Below are 22,066 nucleotides of genomic sequence, written 5' to 3'. Positions count from 1 at the left end.
GAATATAGAAGGCACCAGACCTCTGGCAGAGGGAAAGACCCAAGTTGGAAGTTTTTGTAAGGGTCTTTTGTCTAGGTTACATATAGTCTTAAGACTTGGGTTTGGCCAGGACTTGGTAGGTGGAAAAACACCTTTTTTTTGAAAAGTTAATGAGTGTATTAACAAATGAATGGATGCAGTCCCTCCCCACTCAGCCAGGTTATTAGGTCCTGCAGTTGTTACTTCAGGGAAGGCATTTGGATGTGTGCAAGCTGGACAGACCACCCTTCTTAAGGTGGAACCACCCAAAACCTTTCACACTGTTTTGTTCTTTTTTTTTTCTTTAAGACTTGACCTTGCTAGAGCCCAGAGGATGTGGTCTGGAAAGGGCAGCCTGTTTGTGCCTAGAGATGGGGGTCTGATATCTGAGCTCACTTGGGCCTAGAGAATGGGGGAACCCTGTTATGAATAGCATGAGTTTGGGATCAAGACTTCTTGGGTTCAGATCTTACTTAGTAGCTCTTTTGACAAGTTGTTAAATGTCTCTGTAACATTGCAGTAAAAGTATTTTAGTAAGGATACAATAGGATGATCCACCTAAAGAAGTTTATACTGGTCTGCATTGCGTGTGCAATAATGGGCACTATCATCATTATTATTTATTTATTACACGCGCAGCACATGGCACGTGTAATAAGTAAGAATTCACGTGTACAAGACATGAATGAGGGTGTGAGTTGTAAGATCCACTGAGAATGAGTATAACAGTCAAGGACATTGGACCTACAAACTATTACATGAAATTTTCTCATCTCCATGCTTCCCAAACTGGTGCACAAACAGGAGATCACTTTATTTTAAATGATCCCGTGAAGCTTTTTTATTAATAATACAAGCAGTCTCTAAGATTTCTTCCAGTAATAAAACTGGTTAAGATATCTTATCTGGCAAACCCTCCCACCAGAACAGCTCTGGTTCTTTTTACAGTAAATAAGTTCCTTCTTTAAATTACTTTCAGTTTCATATTTGTGTACTTCTTTGCAGAGTCTGCTTTTCTTTTTAATTTGTCTAGTTATAAGGTCTCTGACAAAAAACTCTGGAAAGCTCTGGCTCCTTTTAGGGTAGATAAGTTGCCTCCTTAAATTACTTTCACTTTCATATTGGTACTTCTTATTGCTGAGGTTGCTTGCTTTTTGATTTGTCCAATCTTTAGTCTCTGAAGAAACTCTGGAAAGGCCAAGGGCATTGGAGCAGAACACAAAAGTCTAAAGTTCCAGAGACAGAAAAAGAGGGTGAAAGGACTGCTGCCAAACTCAGGAGAGGAGTGAAGAGGACCAGGACTCCCACCTCTTTCACTGAAACTGAATCCTTCCTGGCACTAACGGATCTCTACTCCGGGTAAGACTGGGGCACAGATGGGAAAAATTTATAAAGGTGCACAATTTTTCTCTGAATTGGCCATACCCAAGACAGGGTGCACCCAGCCTGCTGTGGGACACAAGTCCAAATGAAATCCTGGTCTCATCAGGCGGCTTCCTGTCCCTTAAGTGCCCTCTGCTCCTGCTGTGTTGAGTTAGGCTCCAGCAGAGGTGGTGACTACACTGAGAAATGGGGACGCTTTAAGGGTATTTCTTTCTTGACACCATCTTAAATTATCTCTATTTATTAGTATCTGCTTATATAAACTCAGACTCCATTGCTTTCTTGTTTGCAACCTCCATAGTTACAAGTAAATGAAGGTGGGCAACTTGGGATGGGCAAAAGCAGGTAACAAGTAATTGTAACTGGGAGCTTATCAAATCTTTGTGCAACTTTTTCTGAATCAGTCACTTATTTTTTCCCCCATTTTATGGTGGTATACCTCACACTACAAAAGGAAACCATAAACATTTCTCTCTGTGGGCCATTGTTGTAGAGGAAATAAGTCCTGATCATAGAAAAATAAATGACTTTTTGTCATGTTGTGGTTCTCAACCTTTCTAATGCAGCAATGTATTTTCATTGTTAAAAAGAGGTCACAACCCACAGCTTGAGAATCGCTCTATGAGATATGGCAAGCCAGATAATTAGATATAAGCTTTCAGCTGAGCAAGTCAGATGTAATCAACTTCATAGTTGAAGAAAACAGCTCTCTGTCATAGGATAAGAATGAAAAGTGTGGTGCCTTTGGCCTCTGTGTGTGTCTTAAAGAGATTATAAATTTTATATCATGATCACTTTAAGTTACAGAAGTTAAGACATTCAAGTTTAAAAGACAAAGTTAACATTTGTGAAGTTTAAAACATTCCTGGAGGAAAGTTTTCTACTTCTTTTAACTTTTCAAAATTATCAAGGCCGGTTAAAGAGGGTATCCTTACAATTGTGTATATAGTACTCAATACGCAGCGGAGTTCAAACAAGCCCTGGTTTGAGAGCGCTTCCCGATGGTGTATTCTTTTCATTACTTGAAAGAATTATAATCAATATGTAAACTGATATACGTGGAGGGAATAAAGACTTGATCTTGAAACACAGGTCAAAAGCTGGTGACCTAAGGGAGTCAAAAATCAACAGACTAGACCCAGGCGGGCAGGCTCAAGGCCGGCGGATGAAACGGCAGTGACCCCAGCCAGCTAGAGTGTGGAGCTGGGGCGCGCGTGGGTGGGGCTGACCTCCGGCTACTCCTGGGGAGAGGCAGTAGGATTTCCCCAGGGGCAACTCTGGGAGCCTGAATACGCGAATAGGGGCCCGCAGAAGGACACGCTCCGGACCCAGGTCCTGATCCTACCCTAGAAGGTCTTGCCCGGGCCTTCCCGGCCCCCGGCCCTCCCTACAACCGGGTGCCAGATGTTCAGCTGGTGGAGGCCTGGGCTGTGGGGCGAGGTGCTGAGCCCACAGCTGGCGCTGCTTCTCTGCCAGCGGCTTCAGTGCGTGAGCCAGGAGCTGGCGGGCGAGCTGCAACTTGAGAGCGGCTGGGAGAGCGAGCTCCCGGGAGGTGCGAGGGAGTGTCCGCGCCGCGCTCCGCCCGCCTCCGGGCAACACTGCCCAGCGCCTGGCTCTATGCTCGCGGTCCCGCACCGGCCGATGGGGCCCCGCCGGCTGCTGTGGTGGACAGGGGCCTGGCTGGAACAGGGGTCTTCAACTGGGGACAGGACTATCCCTGGCGCAGCCGAGGGAAACAGAAACCGCAGAGACCGCAAATTGCACTGCTGCGCCAGCTCGCTGAACAGCACCAGCAGGCGGATGGTGGGGTTCCGGGGCGTCCCCGACTTCCCCACCCCCGCGAACAGAACTAGCACGCCCGGGCGCACCGGATCTCGCGCTTGGTCCCCCGCGTCTCCCAATAATGCACAGAATTTTTTGACTCCCTCTACCGTGGCGATCGCGGAGAGCGACCTCCGGCCTCTCGTAACCGCAGCGGCGACCTCTCCAGGCCCGGCGGGGCACCGCGCTGGAGGCGAGCGCCGCAACCACGGTGGCTCTCCAAAGGCTCCGGCGCCCTCCGGGGCAGCTGGGCAGGGGAATGCCCTCTGTGATGGAGAAGCCCAGCGCAGGTTCTGGGATCCTGTCCCATAGCCCCCCCAAGGCGGTGCCCGACCGCGGGCAGCTTCATCCGGAGGATGACTACAGCGAGCAGTACTGGCGCGACAGCAGATCCGGCCAGAACCGATTATGAGGCTGGAATTCCGGAGTGCAAGCCCGAGAGCCCCGCATGTTACAACAACAAGGAGCTGAAGGGGAGGCTGGTGTGCACGGCGTGTGAAGTGCCAACCTTGATAAGAACATTGCAATGGCCAAGGGAACCATGGCTGCAGCATCGAGCAGGCGCTGGGCGCACTCCGGTGGCGTAAGTGCCGCTGATCTGGCCAACTTGGCCCCACTCCCTGCTGAGTGTACGGTGGAGGACAGGGTGCTGTCTGAACAGGCCTTTGGCTTCCGTGGCAAGTGCGTCCAGTGGATCCAGCAGATGCTGCCTGACAACCGGATTCCCAGCCTGGTGACATATTATGACTCTTGGAAGACCGACTGCAGCCCAACTAACTTGATGGACAGACAGGGATGGCGGCTGGGTGTCACAAGGACAAGGAAGGCAATGATAAGCTTGAAAAGGGACGGGGACGGATGAATGAGGGAGACTTAGGTTCTGGAGACCCCACACGGCCGCCTTGGCTCCTGAATACGCACCCAGGCCCCAGGAAGAAATAGGCCCAGGTGTCTCAGTTCCTCCACCACCTGTTGTGAACCTGGCATCGCCCACTCAATGGTGTGCATTTGAGTCCAGGGGGCCTCACTGCAGGGGGGCCTCACTGCAGGTCAGGAAGCCCAGACCTCCCAGCCTTGCATTCCGAAGTCTGGATTCTTAGCTCATCTACCTCAAGCTCCAGGTGCAGAGCATGAAGCCACTACCAGCAGCCTGCACCAAGCCCTGGAGGGCAGCATCTATTCACTCTGGCCCCCTGAGGCCAAGGCCAAGTTCAACAACAGCTAGACCACTGATGAGTAGATATTGGCTGTCCCAGTCATCCCTAGGTATGACAAAGACTTTGGGCTGTTGCAGAGGTGATTGGGAGCAAGACTGACCCAAGTGAAGACCAAATAAAGATGCTTACCCTTGCCCATCGCAATGCTCAGAAGCCACTTCAACCTGGAGGAGGTGCTGCAGGTATGGGAGGCCAAGAGGATGGGGCCTCAGGAGTACCTGTCCCCATAGAGGAGGCTAGGAGAGGGGCCCCTTTGCCAGCCCCAGGCCTAGAGGAAGACAATGAGGTCCACTTACATCTACACCCCAGTCAGTGCCTTCTGCACCACCACCCCCTCTACCTCCCATCTCACTGTCCCAGTCATCCGCTGCTGAGGCCACCTCTGTGCACAGCTCCCACTCTGCTTCTCCCTCCAATCCCCACTACTTTTCAACTGCCTGCTCTGGCTGCCTCCTATCACAGTGCCCCCATCCTGGCCCTAATTCCCCACCCACCCTGATTGGAACCCTTCTGAAGCCACCAGCGCCCTCACTCTGAGCCCTAAGGTCCTCCATCAACCAGAGGTTTCAACCCCTTTGCTGGACATTCTCCCACACCTCTGGTGTCTCTGAGGACAGGGACTATGGGCCCTCACCAGGTCTTTCAAACACCCAGAGCTGCCAGTCGGCACAGCCTGACCTATGGTTTCTGCACGTGTTTTTGGCAGCGGAGCCTATCTCCCTCCAGCCAGGGACTGGGGCTCAGAGGCCTTCTGAGCTGGCCTAAGAGTACTTTCCGCTTCCTGGCTGCAACTGGAATGGCTGCCTCCTAGTCTGCTGGGGCTTAGCCCTTTGGCCCTGCCCTTTGTGTGTAGAGGTAGTGACCTTAGTGTGGGAGTGGGGAGAGGACAGTTTGGTGTGTTGGCTGTTCTTATTCCTCTTTCCCTTTTTTAAATCAATAAGTCTGGGTGTGGTAGGGAGGGGGGCAGGAGCGGGGCAGGTGGGCCTAACAGCCCCAGAGGATGGAAGGGAAGCTCTGTTTTCAGAGGCCCATGGGAAATGCTGAGGCCCTCCACCATGCCCACCTCCTTTTGGAGAAAGGGGAGCTGGGGACTTATGAAGCAGATATGGTTTATTTTTCAACATTTTAAAAAAATAAAAAAATGAAACCTTCCCCCCAAATTAACAGACTAAGTGTCAAGTTTGTGAGACATCAGGCTTCAGTGAAAAACATGTGAATGTTGCTGTGCAGCAAACACAAAGAACTAGTGAGTGTGTGGGCAGGATGGGCTGCAGTACCTCAGAGAGCTCCTGCCCAGGGAGGGAGGAAGGAACTGGATAACCTCAGTCCCAGGATCTGACTAGATTCTGCCCGTGAGCAGATTTAGAAGAAACCAGGGCCATGGCTGGTTAGAATGGCATCTATAAAAAAAAAAAAAAAAAGAAAAGAATGGCATCTATATTTCAGAGTGCGGATAGTCGTTCAACATAACATAGCCCAGATGAAGGCTGCCCATTACTCTGTGCATGAGCTCAGAGAGCTCCGTTTTGTTCAGTCCAAAGATCTATTGTAAACATGAAAAGCTTCCAAAGGAAATTTTGGAATGAGGTCAGGAGATGTGAGATACCTAGAAAAAATTCCATTTTCTGGAAACTGAGATAGAAGATGAGCTGGTGGAATATAACCTGGCACACCCTTCTGGGTAGAAATTTAGCAATATCTAACAAAATGAGACATTCTTACCTTTTGACCCAGCAATCTCACTTGTAGGAGTCTATCTTGAAGTTACTCCTACAACAATATAAAAATACATCCACAAGATCAGTAGCGTTATTCTTTTTTTTTTTTTTTTTGTAGAGACAGAGTCTCACTGTAGCGCCCTCGGGTAGGGTGCCGTGGCGTCACACGGCTCACAGCAACCTCCAACTCCTGGGCCCACGCGATTCTCTTGCCTCAGCCTCCCGAGCAGCTGGGACCACAGGCGCCCGCCACAACGCCCGGCTATTTTTTGTTGCAGTTTGGCCGGGGCTGGGCCCGAACCCGCCACCCTCGGCACATGAGGCCAGCGCCCTACTCACTGAGCCACAGGTGCCGCCCAGTAGCGTTATTCTTTACAGCATTATTTGTAGTTGGAAAATATTTGAATGTCCATACATAAAAGAGTATATCCACATAGTCAAGTCAACACCTGTCAAAAGGGTTGAGAAAGCTTTTTCTGAACTTATATGGAAGGATTTCCATATAGCCTAATAATGTCATCTTCACGTTAGAAAATGTGAATAAGGAAATATACATGTATGTGGTTGCTCACTTGTGAAAAGTGAATATAAGAAACATACACCAGAATCTAATAAGATTGGTTATCTATGAAGGATGAGTAGGAATGAAGTGGAAAGAATAGAAAAATAGCTGGGATGAGTAAAGAGCTGTAACGTGAAAGAGAAGTGACATTTCTCTGATTACAGATTTTTGTAAAGCTCTGACTTTAGAACCATGATATTTCACACACTCAAAAATAAATACATACTTAAAATCAACCAACAAATGAGCCTAACTGGGTTACAAACGAATAATTTAACCACACTGAAGAGGAGGCGGAAGGAAAGAGCTAATCTAAACAACCTTGTCAATGCAGTGTTTTGACTATATGCGTAAGACCACCCACAAAAAGAACCGTCAACTTATAATGTACTCTAGCTAGTAAAGTTATTTTTCCCCAGTTCATTATTAATAACTTGGCAACTATTTGATGTGGACTAGAATCGAGCAAGTAAGTAAATTTATTGTGTGCAATTATATAGTCAGAGAAAAGGTTACAACAAAGGGTAAAAGTTTGTGTAAATTGAGTTGTGGTGGACTGGAACTGCAAATTTCAGAAGAAACTTTATATATAGAAATGGATACATAGAAAAGAAATAAAGATGTGTATATTCATGTGCTAGTATATAAACATATATTTCTTAACTTTTCCCCTGAGAGGGCCTAGAAATAATGAACACACCTAATGTGATAGCTTGGTGTCTAAAACTACTAATCAATGATAAAAACAAGAGTTTTGGGGAGAAATGGTTGATTCTCAGTACCAGACTGGGACACGTTGACCAACAAAATAATGATAGAAAAATGTTACCCACAGAGTAAAATAAATATCTGTAAGTATACACTGATAAAACTAAATGATTGAATGAATAAATAAAATAAATGGAGGAGCAGGGACAACTCTTGCTCACAGTAGGATTCCAATTAGTAAATGCAGAAGAAATGATGAGAATAGAAAATTACCCCTTAGCCGGGCGTTGTGGCGGGTGCCTGTAGTCCCAGCTACTTGGGAGGCTGAGGCAAGAGAATCGCTTAAGCCCAGGAGTTGGAGGTTGCTGTGAGCTGTGTGATGCCACGGCACTCTACCAAGGGCCATAAAGTGAGACTCTGTCTCTACAAAAAAAAAGAAAAGAAAAGAAAATTACCCTTAGTCAAATATCACAGTAAATATGGTAGAAGCAAGAATTATCCATGAATGTTAAAAATAGTGGCTGAAAAAAATATTAAAGTATGATTTGACTATATTTGTATAGTTTCAAAGGTGTCTTTCCAAATGACTTTTTAGGGTGAAAAGAGTAAATAATATTTTACATCGGAGGAATCAGGCAGACAGTACCTTAACAAAGTGATCAGGTGATCAAAGGTCATAAGTCCTATAGAAAACTTGACTCCCTTTATACAAGACATTAAGAACACAGAACATCACTTCTGTGACACATTTTTCAAAACTATATAACTTCAACCTAATAATGAGATAACACCAGAAAAACCCAAATTGAAGGACATTCCACAAAATGACAGGCCAGTACTCTTCTCAAATTCCAAGGTCATGAAATACAAAACATAAGAGTAAGGAACTATAAAAGAAAGTAAGGAACTATCAAAGGTACGGCAAGACTAAGGAAACGTAATGACCGAATGCATGAAGGATCTTGGATTAGACAGGAGACGAGGACCTTGGTGGGAAACTGCTGAAGTGAAAATAAGGTGCGTGAGTTACTTAATAATACTGCATCAATATTAAAATCCTGGTTTAGGTAATTGTTCTATAGTTAGCTAAGATATTAACATTAGGGAAAGCTGGGGAAATGGTGTATGGGAATTTCCGTACCCATTGTATACCTTTCTGTGAATCTAACTATTTTATAAAATAAAGTTAAAGAGAGCCAGTGGAACAGTTTATAGGATAGCCTTAAAGGAAAACAGGCTTTTTTAATGTACAAAAAACAAAGTTCAAGGATAGAAAAGAAAAATTGAGTCCATATTGTACAGTACTGTTTGGCTAACTGATTCGAAACTGCTTTCCATTTCATCTTTTGCCTTGCAGATAAGGGAACACCACAAACATGGCCTCAGAGACCCACGTGCCGGCCCCAGAGACCCACATGCCGGCCCCAGTGTGCCTCATTGAGAACACTAAAGGGCAACTGGTGGTTAATCCAGAAGGCTTGATGATCCTGTCTGGCATCCAGCAGCCCATGGTGGTGGTGGCTATCGTGGGCCTCTACCGCACGGGCAAATCCTACCTGATGAACAAGCTGGCTGGGAAGGACAAGGGTGAGTGACCAGCGTGGCTGAGTCTCCTCTGCCCAATCACACAGTCAGCACCCATTATGGGGATGAGAAGAGAGAAAGTTAGAGTGGGGGATGAATTTTGAAAACTAACTTCAGTCCATCACTGGGCTCTTCACATGCAGTTTGTGTGGAAGATTGGAGTCAACTCACTCTTTCTTCCCACTTTGCCTTTATTTAAGAATATAAATGTGCTTTTGTGGAAGAAATAAGATGCTAATAAAGAAAATTAGCTTACATAATAATGAATCATTACACATTTTCTAAAAAGTTCCTGTGACAACATCAATCTTTCACTGCAACTTTATTTATTTATTTATTTATCTTTGAGGCAGAGTCTCACTTTGTTGCCCTTGGTAGAGTGCTCTGGCGTCCTAGCTCACAGCAACCTCAAACTCTTGGGCTCAAGCGTTTAGCCTTAGCCTCCTGAGTAGCTGGGACTACAGGCGCCTGCCACAATGCCTGGCTATTTTTAGAGATGGGGTCTTGCTCTTGCTCAGGCTGGTTTGAAACCGGTGAACTCAGGCAATCCACCCTCCTCAGCCTCCCAGAGTACTAGAATTACAGGGGAGGGCCACCACACCTGGCTCCATTCCACTGCAATTTAAAGAAAAATGAATGTTTCAAATCTATGCTGGATTCCTGATTTTTCTATTTCTGGGATTGTAATTAACATTAATACTGGTTGTAGTTTCTTTTTGTATCTTTTATAAATGACTTATTTAAATTAATATCATCATGAATTGATTATTATAAATTCATTCTACAGATGGAAAAAATATTGCGTAGGGGAGTGAGTTACCTAAATTTCCACAGCTTATGAGAGACAGGTCTGGAGTTCAGTCTTCACCTATGTGAATATTTTTTTCAATTTTCAGAAGCATCTACTTTGTAATCTCCTTCCTGTCTTATCCCCTCTCTTGTTTGCAGGCTTCTCTCTGGGCGCCACCGTGCAGTCTCACACCAAAGGAATCTGGATGTGGTGTGTGCCCCACCCCAGGAAGCCAGGACACATCCTAGTTCTGCTTGATACTGAGGGCCTGGGAGATGTAGAGAAGGTAAAAAATAAATTTTTTAAATTCTACTTATGTCACATCAGTAGCCCCCTTTGCACTATCACTCCTGCTCCTTGATTTATGATTCTAATTAATCCTATTATTGTATTATTTTTAGTTTACTTGATACAAGCATTGAGAGTGGACAGTAATTTCAACTGATTATGAGTCAACTCATAAAATAATGGCGAATGATGCTTTTAGTCATTTTTTCATGTTATAGTAATATGTTTCAGTGAGACTACTGAAGACTCCTTTAATTTTCAAATACATCTGAGTTTTCACAGTGGGGACCCTGGAGGATGGTAAGAATGTTCATATCCACAGCAGCACCACTAGAAAGAGGAGCCAAGAGCAAGATCTCATGATAGCCTCTCTATTCATTAAGGATAATGTGTTACTACTACACGAATCTTGGACATAGAAAACTCCTAGTAAAGGAGCTTATTTTAACTACTGTCTAAAAAATTTCTTACCATAATGTGTCATGGAAATGGAAGATAGTCATAAACTTATATTCAGGATACCAGTGGGAATTTGAGTAGCTGATCAACATAGCTACTACTAATCAAGTGCATCTGAACTTACCACTGTCATATACAAGTTACATATATGACATTTAAATCATACAACATCATGAATTAATATTTTAAATTCATGCTACAGATGGGAAAAATACTTCATTTAGTCACCCTTCTGATTTCCAGGGAGACAATCAGAATGACTCCTGGATCTTTGCCCTGGCCATCCTCCTGAGCAGCACCTTCGTGTACAATAGCATGGGAACCATCAACCAGCAGGCCATGGACCAACTGCAGTATCCTTTCATTGTGGTCAGAGTAGCACTCAATCTGAGAAAGAACAGCTTCATCTCTTCACCAGGCACAGAGCCTGGTGGAGAAGAATTCATAAAGTCCCCTCTTTGATGGGGGAGTCCTTCACATCTCATTTTACCTCCACCAGGAGTTTGAACCTTCCATATTCCCAGACATTCAGCCCCACAAGGCTCTGTACATCCTCTATCTGATTCAATATCCTGTCCCACAAAATGTTCTCGAGAACATATGCTCTCACTTTCACCAAACTCTGTATTCTTACCGTTTCAGTATTGCCGTCTAACTGACCCCTAGATACACACCATAGAAGTTATTTCCTCTGCAGATCTCTCACATGATCTTACCTGGTAATTATTTTTTTATCCCAAACTTTGCATGTCATAAATCCCAGGGATGAATTAGGTATCCTCCTTGCACCTTAAAACAGTTATAGACACATTCTCCTTCCTCCACCATCAAAAAGAGAACCTCAAGCTACAGCACCCTTCTTTGTTACAGTTTATCTACCAGCCTCCCAGTCAACACACCTTTATTTGTTAAAGATTTTAGCAGCTGGTGTCTTTTTAGAGACTAGCAACCAATAGATACTTGTTGTCAATATCTGATATTTTAGCATGGTTATTTAGTTGATTATTGTCTATCTTCATCATTAAAGTGTAAGTTCTATAATGGTAGCATATGTCATTAACTGGAATATTCTTAGTCCCTAAAACAGGTGCTTAGTAAATGTTTGTGAATGAATAAATCAACAAATGCAGAGAGAACAAATTAGTTTAGGTAAGCACTGGTATAAAGTATAGCATAAAAAGTGGTATTTTTTTCTGTAGTTTACTTAATTTAGCATCTCAGTTACGTGACGGAGCTGACAAATCGAATCAGGTCAAAATCATCACCAGATGACAGTAAGGTTGAAGACTCAGCTGACTTTGTGAGCTTCTTTCCAGCATTCGTGTGGACTCTCAGAGATTTCTCCCTGGAACTGGAAATAGATGGACAGCCTGTCACCGCTGATGCGTACCTGGAGCGTTCGCTGCAGCTAAAACAAGGTTACTGGGCCCACTGATTGGTTGGGTAACAAAAAAGAGAGGAAACAATATCACAATGACCATTCCTGTGTAGATGCTGAACTTTAGAATTTTATGACTGTGTTTTGTTGATTGTTCTGTTAGTGGAAATGAAAACATGGCTTGACTAAATCATTTAGATTCGATTTTTTTTTTTTTTTTTTTGCAGCACCCAGCCATTTTTTCTATTTTTAGTAGAGACAGACTCTCAAGCTGTTCTGGAACTCCTGAGCTCAGGTGATCCACAGCCTCGACCTCCCAGAGTGCTAGGATTGCAGGTGTGAGCCTGGCCAGAATGCAATTTTAAACAGCATTTTTTATATCAATAGATTTAGGAGGTATAAATGTTTTTTTGTTACACAGATGAATGGTATAATGCTGAAATCAGGGCTTTTCGTGTACCTGTCACCAAAATAGTGTTCATTGTACCCAATAGGTATATTTTTCTCCTTCATCCCCCTCCCACTTTCCCCTCTTATTTGTTTCCAATGGCCATCACACCACTTTTCAGCCACATATCCATCATTTAGCTCCCACTATAAATCCATCGATTAGCCCCCACAAATACCCAAATGTGCTATTTGTTTTCCCACTCCTAATATGCTTCACTTGGAATAATGGCCTGCAATTCCAACTAATTTTCTGCAAAAGACATTATTTCATTCCTTTTTATGGCTAACTAGTATTACATGATATATATAATATATGCCACATTTTGTTTATCCATTCATCAACTGATGGGCACCTGAGTTGATTTCATGTCTTTGTGATTGTGAATTCTCCTGTGATAAACGTCTGCGTGCAAGTGGCTTTTTGATATAATGACTTTTCCTTTGAGTAGATCCTCAGTGGTGGCACTATTTACCTCTTCTTGAAAAAAGATTTTCTTTCTATACCCAAGTAATTTTTGTTTTTTCTTTGTAGTTTTGGCCGGGGCTGGGTTTGAACCCTCCACCTCGGCATATGGGGCCAGCGCCCCACTCCTTTGAGCCACAGGCACTGCCCATATAACCAAGTAATTTTTAAAAAATCTCTCCTTCATCATTAATTTTCTCCTTCTATAGTCTTTTTTTGTCTTTTTTCTTTCTTTTTTTTTCTGAGACAGAGTTTCAATTTGTCACTATTGGTAGAGTGCTACGGTGTCATAGCTCACAGCAACCTCAAACTCTTGGGTTCAAGCAATCCTCTTGCCTCAGTTTTTCATTTTTAGTAGAGGTGGGGTCTTGCTCTAGCTCAGGCTAGTCTGAAACTCATGAGCTCAAGCAATCCACCCGCCTTGGCTTCCCAGAATGCTAGGATTACAGGCATGAGCCACTGCACCCAGCTTCTTACTTAGGCTTTGTGAAAATTATAATGTTGCAGGATCACATATTTGAAGTACTTGGGCTGAAGTTTTACCACCCCTAATTTTCATTCCTGCAGGTAATAATCAAAAGAGTAAAATCTTTAATGAGCCTCGACTGTGTATTCGAAAGTTTTTCCCTGAGAAGAAGTGCTTCATTTTCGACCGTCCTGCTCACAGGAAGTACCTTACCCGCTTGGAGCAGCTAAAGGAGGACCATCTGAACCCTGAATTCCTAGAACAAGTTGCAGAATTCTGTTCCTACATCTTCAGCCATGCCAAGGTCAAGACTCTGTCAGGTGGCATCACAGTCAACGGGCCTCGTGAGTTGCTCTCTCCACCTACTTCTCACCTGGACTTTCCTTCTGCCCAATGTAGAGGGTAAAACAGAAAAGAAAAAAGGTCACTTCTGGCAAATACATAGTCTAATGATGTCCAGGAAAACGTAACACAAAGATCACATTAATTTTACATGGAAACTAAAACCCTTTCTAGTATCATCTCATAACAGCAAGGAGGAAAAAAGATAAGAACTAGAATTTAATTCTACTGTGGTAATCTTCTCCACCAGCCTCTCAGCTCTCCATTTGTGAAATAGGCTTTCAGGAGCTATGTACAGAGCAACACAGAAAGAAAAGCAAACATTCTATGTAAATGAAACTTTGCCACTGACTATAGTGTAATAATTCTCTTGCTCAGCAGTTTGAAAATATTTAGGGAATGGTGGTAATATGTGAACTACTGGGTGTAATGATGAATAAAAGAAATGTGACTTCTGGTCTCATTTCAGCATAGTAGGAGCAAAAGATTTTGGTTTAAAGTTTGAAAATGTATAATGGTAGACAGTGATTAATATAACAGGCTGCTATGAAAGAGTAAAGTCTAAGAAGACAGAGATTTACACTATGAGATAGAGAATATTTGTATATGAAAGTCATTTCATTTGTGATGGAAGCCACATGTAAGATGCTGAGAACTTAGAAATGAGTAGGCGTTAACCAGAAGCATAGGGAATAAGAGCTTTTAAGACAGAGATGATGTCATGCGGAAAGGCCTGAGGTAGGAAAGAACTTTGTAAATTCAAGAAAATAAAGGAAATGTGATTGGATCAAAGTGCACTGAATTAGAGTGATGTCATGATTTGGAGAAGTCCGCAGAGATCTGGTTTTAGAAGGACAGGCAGAGAACTTAAAGGAGATTAGAGTTTGTAAACTCTGTGGAAGGACTTTAAAGAATTGTGGGCAGTGAGGTAAAATTCATGTTTATATCTATGTTAGAGTATTTTGTAGCTAATTTGTCAGAGGGGTGTCAGGGAGGGAATGAGAGGATGGAAGCTATTTGCAGTGGTTTAGCAATAAATGAGGACTGGGTTAGGCCAAGGTTGTGGTCAAAATAGACAAGACCCAACCATATTTTGGATGTCAAATCCAAAAGGCTTGGTAACGGATGTATGGAAGGACTATATAGAAGGAAGTGCCCGACCTGTCCCCAGGGTTTCAAGCTTCACAACTGCTTGAATGGATGTGTTCCTGACAGATAGTAATATCAAGAAGAGTCATTTTTCAGAATGGATGAATTGTTTGTATTTGGATTATTTAACATTGGGTTTCTGCTGATACATACAGTAAGGGATATTGAACAGGCATTAAATATACAAAGCCAAAACTTAAAAATAAGGTAAAATCAGGAAACAAAATTCCCCAGTCATCTAATAGCTGGTAATCAAAAGTATAAAAAGAGAACTTACAGGATTGGGTCACAAAGAACTATTATCTTTTGGGTGATGAACCACTTTAATATGTCCAAGACTGGATTTTTCTGGGATGTGTGACTTTCAGTGCCAAATCCATCAAAGCCCTGGGCAAATCCAATGAGTTGGTCACCCCATCTGTATCTCTGGCAAGAGAATATCTGGAAGACCCATTTACATAAGCCAGACATAAGATTAGTGGCTTACACCATTAAGGAAAATAAAAATAAAAAAGGCTAATTTTCCTCCTTGATTTTTTTAATAAATTAGGAAGGAAGAGAAAAAGGGAGTACAGGGAGAGAGGCAAGAGAAGAAGGGTAAGGAACGATCTAGACCTGATGTCTCAGCCCTGTAATGTCCTTACTGTAATCTATGCATTCCGACATCTTCCTTTTGGGTGAAGCAAGCAAGAGAAAGTGTAGTTTTAATTTCCTCTACACCTGGAGGTTAAGAAATTATTTTATTACTATTCTTTCTCAGAAAATCCTCAACTCTATTGTTTGTGACACTCATTTGAAAAGCATACAAAATACTCTGTCTACCAACTGCTACCCATAATTTTTAAAATTCCTTTTTGTAGGTCTACAGAACCTGGTGCTGACCTACGTGGATGCAATCAGCAGTGGGGATCTGCCCTGCATGGAGAATGCGGTGCTGGCCTTGGCCCAGATAGAGAACTCGGCTGCAGTGCAAAAGGCCATTGACTACTATGAGCAGCAGATGAGCCAGAAGGTGCAGCTGCCTACAGAGACCCTCCTGGAGCTGCTGGACCTACACAGGGACATTGAGAGAGAGGCCATTGAAATCTTCATGAAGCACTCTTTCAAGGATGTGGACCAAACGTTCCAGAAGAAACTAGGGGTATATTTGATGTTCTTGTTCCTGAAAGACAGCAAAATATGGGCCCTTCTTTTTGAGGAGAGTAATTTTTTCTAGACCCCAAGATAGTAGCACCTGGCTATGTGTGCGTATTTACAATCATTTTTAAAAGTTTAAGATATACCTACCCTGGACTTATAAAAAAAATAGCACCATAACTAGCTAAGTCTTTTTATAAAAATCCATTTTTTTTTATTTCTACCACTCTGAATGCTGTATTTTAAGCAAATAAGTAAGTTACACAACTTCATTTATAAAGAACTAGTTTACCTTTTTCTTTTAAAGTTGAAAAAATAGGGTGGTGCCTGTAGCTGAAGGAGTAGGGTGCCAGCCCCATATACTGGAGGTGGTGGGTTCAAACCCTGCCCTGGCCAAAAACTGCAAAAAAAAAAAAAAGTTGAAAAAACACATTGCTCTCATATTCTCTAGTAATTATATGTGGGGGTTCAATTATTTTTTAATAATATAAATAATATTTAATGTAATAACCGTAAAACCTTGTTTTTTTTCTTTTTTTTTATTAAATCATAACTGTGTACATTGATATGATCATGGGGCATCATTCACTAGCTTCACAGACCATTGTTTTTTCTTAATTTACATAATGGGTAAAACATTCAGGAGACCAAGAAAGAAAAACCAGTCATAAGAAGTTTATTAGGGAATGTGTCCAAAGTCTCCCTCATTCTAAGTTAAGGAAGTATTATTGCCTGAAGAATGACCACTTGACAGGTGAAAATCCTTCCCCTGGGTTTTATAAATAATACATTGCTACAGTCAGAAGTTCTGGTGAAACTATGCAGTCAATGTCAATGGAAAATCAGCACCCTTGATGTGTAGCATCTTGATTGATTTAATGTAGATAAAGGTGCTGTTTATTATAAAAAAAAATAGATATTATAAAAAAATAAATATTGAAAGTACTAATGGTACAATCTTCATCATTTTCATTAGCCCTATGTTGAGAAAATATACAGAAATATTCTCATATTAGAGAACATAGTAAATAATCACTGACACCTTACTGAGCACTTCTGGAAAAGTCTGTGGGCTTCATACTTTACATCAGCTCAGAAAATCCTGCTGAGAAACCTAGACAGCCATCTCTCTCCTGTTCTCTGTGTACAGACAAGGAACCCTCAGTTCACAGAAGCTGAATGTCACAAAGCTACATGATGGCACAGGCCTGCCTGACTCCAGTATTTGTGCCCCGAACCATTCCAAAATTGGAGACTTGAAAATGCAAAGTTTCCTATGAAACAGTGTCTGATCTTTGAGACTCATTCTCTGAAGCAGGAAAGCAGGGGGTGCGGTTTCAGGAAATCATGGAGAAGCGGATACATTTTTGCAAAGAGCCCTGTCTTAGGGAAGGTGATGAGTGTGGCCCTATCTAGATGCTGCAGTCTCTGCAGGGGAGCACTTCTTAGCAGTCTGTGTGTGGGTAACATCCTCCTCATGGCTTTATTGTACCATCTATGTGTTTTGTCACTTCACAGGCCCAGTTGGATGTAAGGCGAGATAACTTTTGTAAGCAGAATTTGAAAGCATCAGAAGATTATTGCACAGAATTACTTGAGGATATTTTTGGTCCTCTAGAAGAGGAAGTGAAGCAGGGGGTGTTTTCTAAAGCAGGAGGTTACCATCTCTTTATTCAGAGGAAGCATGAGCTACAGAATAAGTACGACCAAGTTCCCAGAAAAGGAATACAGGTAAACTACACAGTGGATACCAAATCTGGGGACTACACAGTGGGTGCCATTTCTGGGGACTTGTTAAGGAAACTCTTTCAAATCCCACTGGGAACAAAAATCAACCCAACAAACCTGGCATTGCTGTTGGTATGAAGGGCCTCTGCCTTTCAGCCGTTCGTTTACTGATTCATTCAATAAGAACCTACCGTGAGATAGGTAGCAAGCTCCTCACTGGGAGCCCAGACTGAGCCCTCAAAAAATGTTCATGGAATTTGCTCACTTACTTATTTATCCAGTTGTTTGATAATTGTTTGGTCCAACTGCATGCCGGGCACCTGTCAAGTTGCTGGGGATAGAGCAATTAAAAAAAGAAATACTCAAAGACCAACTTCTCTCCAAGTATTTATAGGCCATAATAGTAATATAATAACAGTTAATACTTAAATAGATAGCACTGTCTCAGTGCCTGTAGCTCAGCAGCTAGGGCACTGGCCACATACACTGGGGCTGGTGGGTTCGAACCTGGCCTAGGCCTGCCAAACAACAACTACAACAAAAAAAATAGCCAGGCGTTGTGGCAGGCACCTGTAGTCCCAGCTACTTGGGAGGCTGAGGCAAGAAAATTGCTTAAACCCAAGAGTTTGAGGTTGCTGTGAGTTGTAACACCACAGCACTCTGTTGAGGGGAACATGGTAAGACTCTGTCTCAAAAAAAAAAAAAAAAGATAGCACTTGCAGTGCTGTGTTCCAGGAACAAGGCTAAAAGCTTAATTCATTTAATACTCAGAACAATCCTGCAAAGTACATATTTTTAATATCCCAATTTTATAAGAATAATTGAGGCACAGAGAAGTACCAGGAGTCACCCTGTGTCATGTGGGTAATGAGCAGTGCAGCCCAAATGCAAGATTAGGTTGAAGGATCTGTGCTCTTAACAGTTCTTCAGTGCTGGTATCCTCAGGTTATGTCACATAGAATTAGATTTGGATATACATTCTTAAAAAAACAACAGTGGCTTTAAAAAATACAAATGCATCTTTCTTCCTTCTGTGCAAGAAGTCAGGAAGAGGGAGCCCAGTGCTGCTGTGATGGCTCCATGTGCATCTTGGTCCCAGGCCCCTCCTTTCATTCTACTCCAGCCCTTTAGCACACAGCCTCCATCTTCCAGATCAATTTATGCTTTAAGATGCCTCTTAGGATTGCAGCCTCTGGTTCCACATTACAGGTGGAAAAGAAGAGGGGGAAATAGAAGAGTAAGAGGCTATGAGTCAACTCCTGTTAAAGAGATTTCTAGGAAGTACCAAACAGATACCACACTTCTGATTACACATTATTAACAGAATTCAATCTTATGGACATCCCAGCTATAAGGGATGTTGAGTAGAAGACAGTATAGTATCATGATCTGCCATATACCCAGCTGGGGATAAAATCAGAGTTTTGTTACAAAGTATACAGGACAGAAGAGAGATTTAGGATGACTCTAACAATCCCTGCCAATGTGACAAAAAAGCTCTGAAGAATAAAAAATAATGCAGGTATAGAAGGGAAAGGAAATGTGGGACAATTTTGTGCATGTATGTTCTTAGAAAAGGCCTATAAGGTGAAGTAAAGTTTCAGCAGAATCTTCAAAGCAAGTAGGGAGTCAACCAATGGACTTCTAGGGGAAGAAAATTTCAAACAATAGAAATGGTTTGGAAGAATAAATTGGCTTATGTTCTAGGAATAGCAAAAAAAGCTAAGGTGCTAGCAGGCAGTGAGCCACAGAGGGCAGGAGGCAGGGCCAGAAGAGCAGTCAGAGCACAGGGGCCAGATAGGGGAGTATGTTGAAGTCCGCTGAAAGAAGTTGGGAGTGTATTTTGATGAGTTGGAAAGTCAGTAGAGGGTTTTGAGTAGAAGAATCTCATGAGCTTTCTTAAAATAATGGAGCAAAACTCTGGCCGCTCTGCGAATGGCCTGTAGGGAAGCGAGAGAGGATGGAGCTGCAGCAGCAGTCCCCACTAGAAGCAATGGTGCTTAGACTCAGGTGTTTGGGTGGAGCAGGTGGCAAGAGATGGATTCTGACTATAGTTTAAAGCTGAAGCCAACACACTTAGCAGATGATTGGGTGGGGGGGTGTATGCAACAAAGAAAGTATCAAGGATTTTGTTAGATGAAGAGAGTTTCTAATTATTAAACTTGGGGTGATTGGGAAGGAACAGGTGTAGGAGGGATCCAGACTTGGATTTTAGACCTGCTAAACTTGAAATACTTTTTGAATTACAAAGTGAAGTGTGACATGATAGCAAAATTACATGGAATTAACAGATATATTGCAGGGTTTTGCCTTAACCATAGTCACTATTCCCTCATTCTAACTTCCTGTGTAACTAGGCAGAAGAGATGCTAAGAAAATATTTAAAGTCCAAAGAGGATGTGGCTGATGCCCTTCTAGGGACTGATAAGTCGCTCACAGAAAAGGAAAAAGAGATTGAAGGTAAGAACAACTGAAAGCACTCCATGATGGGAGACCTGTACAAAATGTTAGTTAGCAATATTGGTTTACCTGGAATTATTACTATAGAGAAAGAATAGCAAGTATCATTCTTAGTTCTATGGTTGTCATTTAACTGGTATGTGTGGCCATCTGTCTTCTGCTTACTCAATGAAAAACTTACAATCAATTTTCTCAATGACATGAGAATAAAGCCAAAGAGGGTAAAAGGTAAAAGGAACTCATGCAATTTACTAATCATGTTTCTCTGCTGCTTTTTCTTCCCCAGTGGAACGCATAAAAGCTGAATCCGCAGAAGCTGCAAAGAAGATGTTGGAGGAAATACAAAAGAAGAATGAGCAGATGATGGAACAGAAAGAGAAGAGTTATCAGGAGCATGTGAGACAGTTGACTGAGAAGATGGAGAGGGACAGGGCCCAGTTGCTGGCTGAGCAAGAGAAGATAATAGCTATTAAACTTCAGGTATTAGAGGGCATCTTCTCAATGTCTCTTACATTGTCAAATCAAAAAACGTAAGGATGAGGTTTGGCATGTGTAGTTCAGCAGCTAGGGCGCCAGCCACATACACCGAGGCTGGCAGTTTTGAACCTGGCAAAGGCCTGCCAAACAACAATAACAACTACAACAACAACAACAAAAATAGCCAGGCATTGTGGCAGGCACCTGTAGTCCCAGCTACTTGGGAGGCTGAGGCAAGAGAATCGCGTAAGCCCAAGGGTTTGAGGTTGTTGTGAGCTGTGACGCCACAGCACTCTACCAAGGGTGACATAATGAGACTCTTGTCTTAAAAAAAAAAAAAAAACGTTAAGATGGGGAACTGAATACCTCCCAAAGAACTTTCTAGCCCAGACACTCTACTATGTTTTTCATTTCCTAACTGCTTTTACCCTGGCCATCTGATTACTAAAGGCTGTTTACTTGCAGGATAAAATACCATAGAATCTTTCATTATGCTATCACTAAGACTGTAGCTATTAATTGCTAGGCACTCCATGGGTGTTTTACAGGCATTCCAAAATCAAATCATTACCTAATGGCACAGGAACTATTATTTTCTCACTGGGAGTCCATACTATATAGATCCGAGGTTAGACAAAAATAAAAACAGGAAAGTTGTCTTTTGCAGAAAAACTGTGTTACACATAGGTGAAGTGAAGAAACCTAAGAATAAAATTCTAGGTCAACAATATTTTAAAAACTGTACGACAGCATTTCTGAAGCTAAAAAAGTACCAGAAATTTTATTGGTGGGTATAAGAGACTCAGGAGATAATGATACAATGGAAATTAAGGGAAGAAAGGATTTTAAGAGTGTTCAGAGCTCTCAAGGGATCAATATAATTACCAAAAGAGAACATAATTTGGCAAATATGGGAGATGTGTGAAGTTGTATGAGCTTAGTCTCCACTTTTCCTTCCAGGAGCAGGAACGACTTCTCAAGGAGGGATTCCACAATGAGAGCAACAAACTAAAAAGAGAGGTCCAGGAACTCCAAAGGAGAACAGCACCCAAGCCCTGCACCATACTCTAAACATGTCAGAAACAGAATCTCCCTACCCAGCTTCCTCTCCCCAAGGAACAAATTGAATGAACAACTTCAGAAGGCCAAACAATGGCTGTTAAACTTATCTTGAAATCATGACAATTGAATTTGTTTTCCTTTTAAAAATTTTACTAATACATATGTTTGTACATTTTTATGGAGTGCAGTGATATTTCGTTACCTGCAATGTGTAATCTCAAGTCAAGGTGTTTAGAATATCCATCTTCTCAAGAGAGACGCTTGCATTTTTGCTAAGTCATAAAAATTTCAAAGTGAAGCTTAATGATAAAGTCAGTATTTCACCTGATGAGCAATTCAATTCATGCTTATTTATAGCACTAATTACTAATATGATCCTTAACTGCATCCTAGGTTTGAAATCATG

General features: G+C 42.4%; 1 protein-coding gene across 1 annotated transcript; it reads left to right on the top strand.

Moving 5' to 3' along the window:
* The first annotated feature begins 1,085 nt into the window (after window positions 1-1,085).
* LOC128585991 (guanylate-binding protein 2-like) lies at window positions 1,086-21,836 on the top strand. Its single transcript, XM_053591452.1, has 11 exons — window positions 1,086-1,377; window positions 8,785-9,014; window positions 9,960-10,087; window positions 10,792-10,901; window positions 11,770-11,966; window positions 13,407-13,649; window positions 15,657-15,937; window positions 17,452-17,664; window positions 20,019-20,121; window positions 20,408-20,601; window positions 21,559-21,836. Exons 2-11 carry the CDS (start codon window positions 8,804-8,806, stop codon window positions 21,667-21,669), a joined length of 1,791 nt encoding a protein of 596 aa, XP_053447427.1. The 5' UTR covers window positions 1,086-1,377; window positions 8,785-8,803; the 3' UTR covers window positions 21,670-21,836.
* Window positions 21,837-22,066: the final 230 nt, after the last annotated feature.

This window comes from Nycticebus coucang, chromosome 5, assembly GCF_027406575.1.
Source record: "Nycticebus coucang isolate mNycCou1 chromosome 5, mNycCou1.pri, whole genome shotgun sequence".
Classification (NCBI taxonomy): Eukaryota; Metazoa; Chordata; class Mammalia; order Primates; family Lorisidae; genus Nycticebus; species Nycticebus coucang.
The sequence above is the reverse complement of the archived record's forward strand: the minus strand, read 5'-3'. Positions and strand labels throughout refer to the sequence as shown.

Coding starts and splice junctions, on each gene's coding strand:
- LOC128585991 (XM_053591452.1), top strand. CDS start 8,804: ATGGCCTCAGAGACCCACGTGCCGGCCCCAGAGACCCACATGCCGGCC. Junction 10,088..10,791: donor GCCTGGGAGATGTAGAGAAG/GTAAAAAATAAA, acceptor TCTGATTTCCAG/GGAGACAATCAGAATGACTC. Junction 10,902..11,769: donor CAGGCCATGGACCAACTGCA/GTATCCTTTCAT, acceptor TTAGCATCTCAG/TTACGTGACGGAGCTGACAA.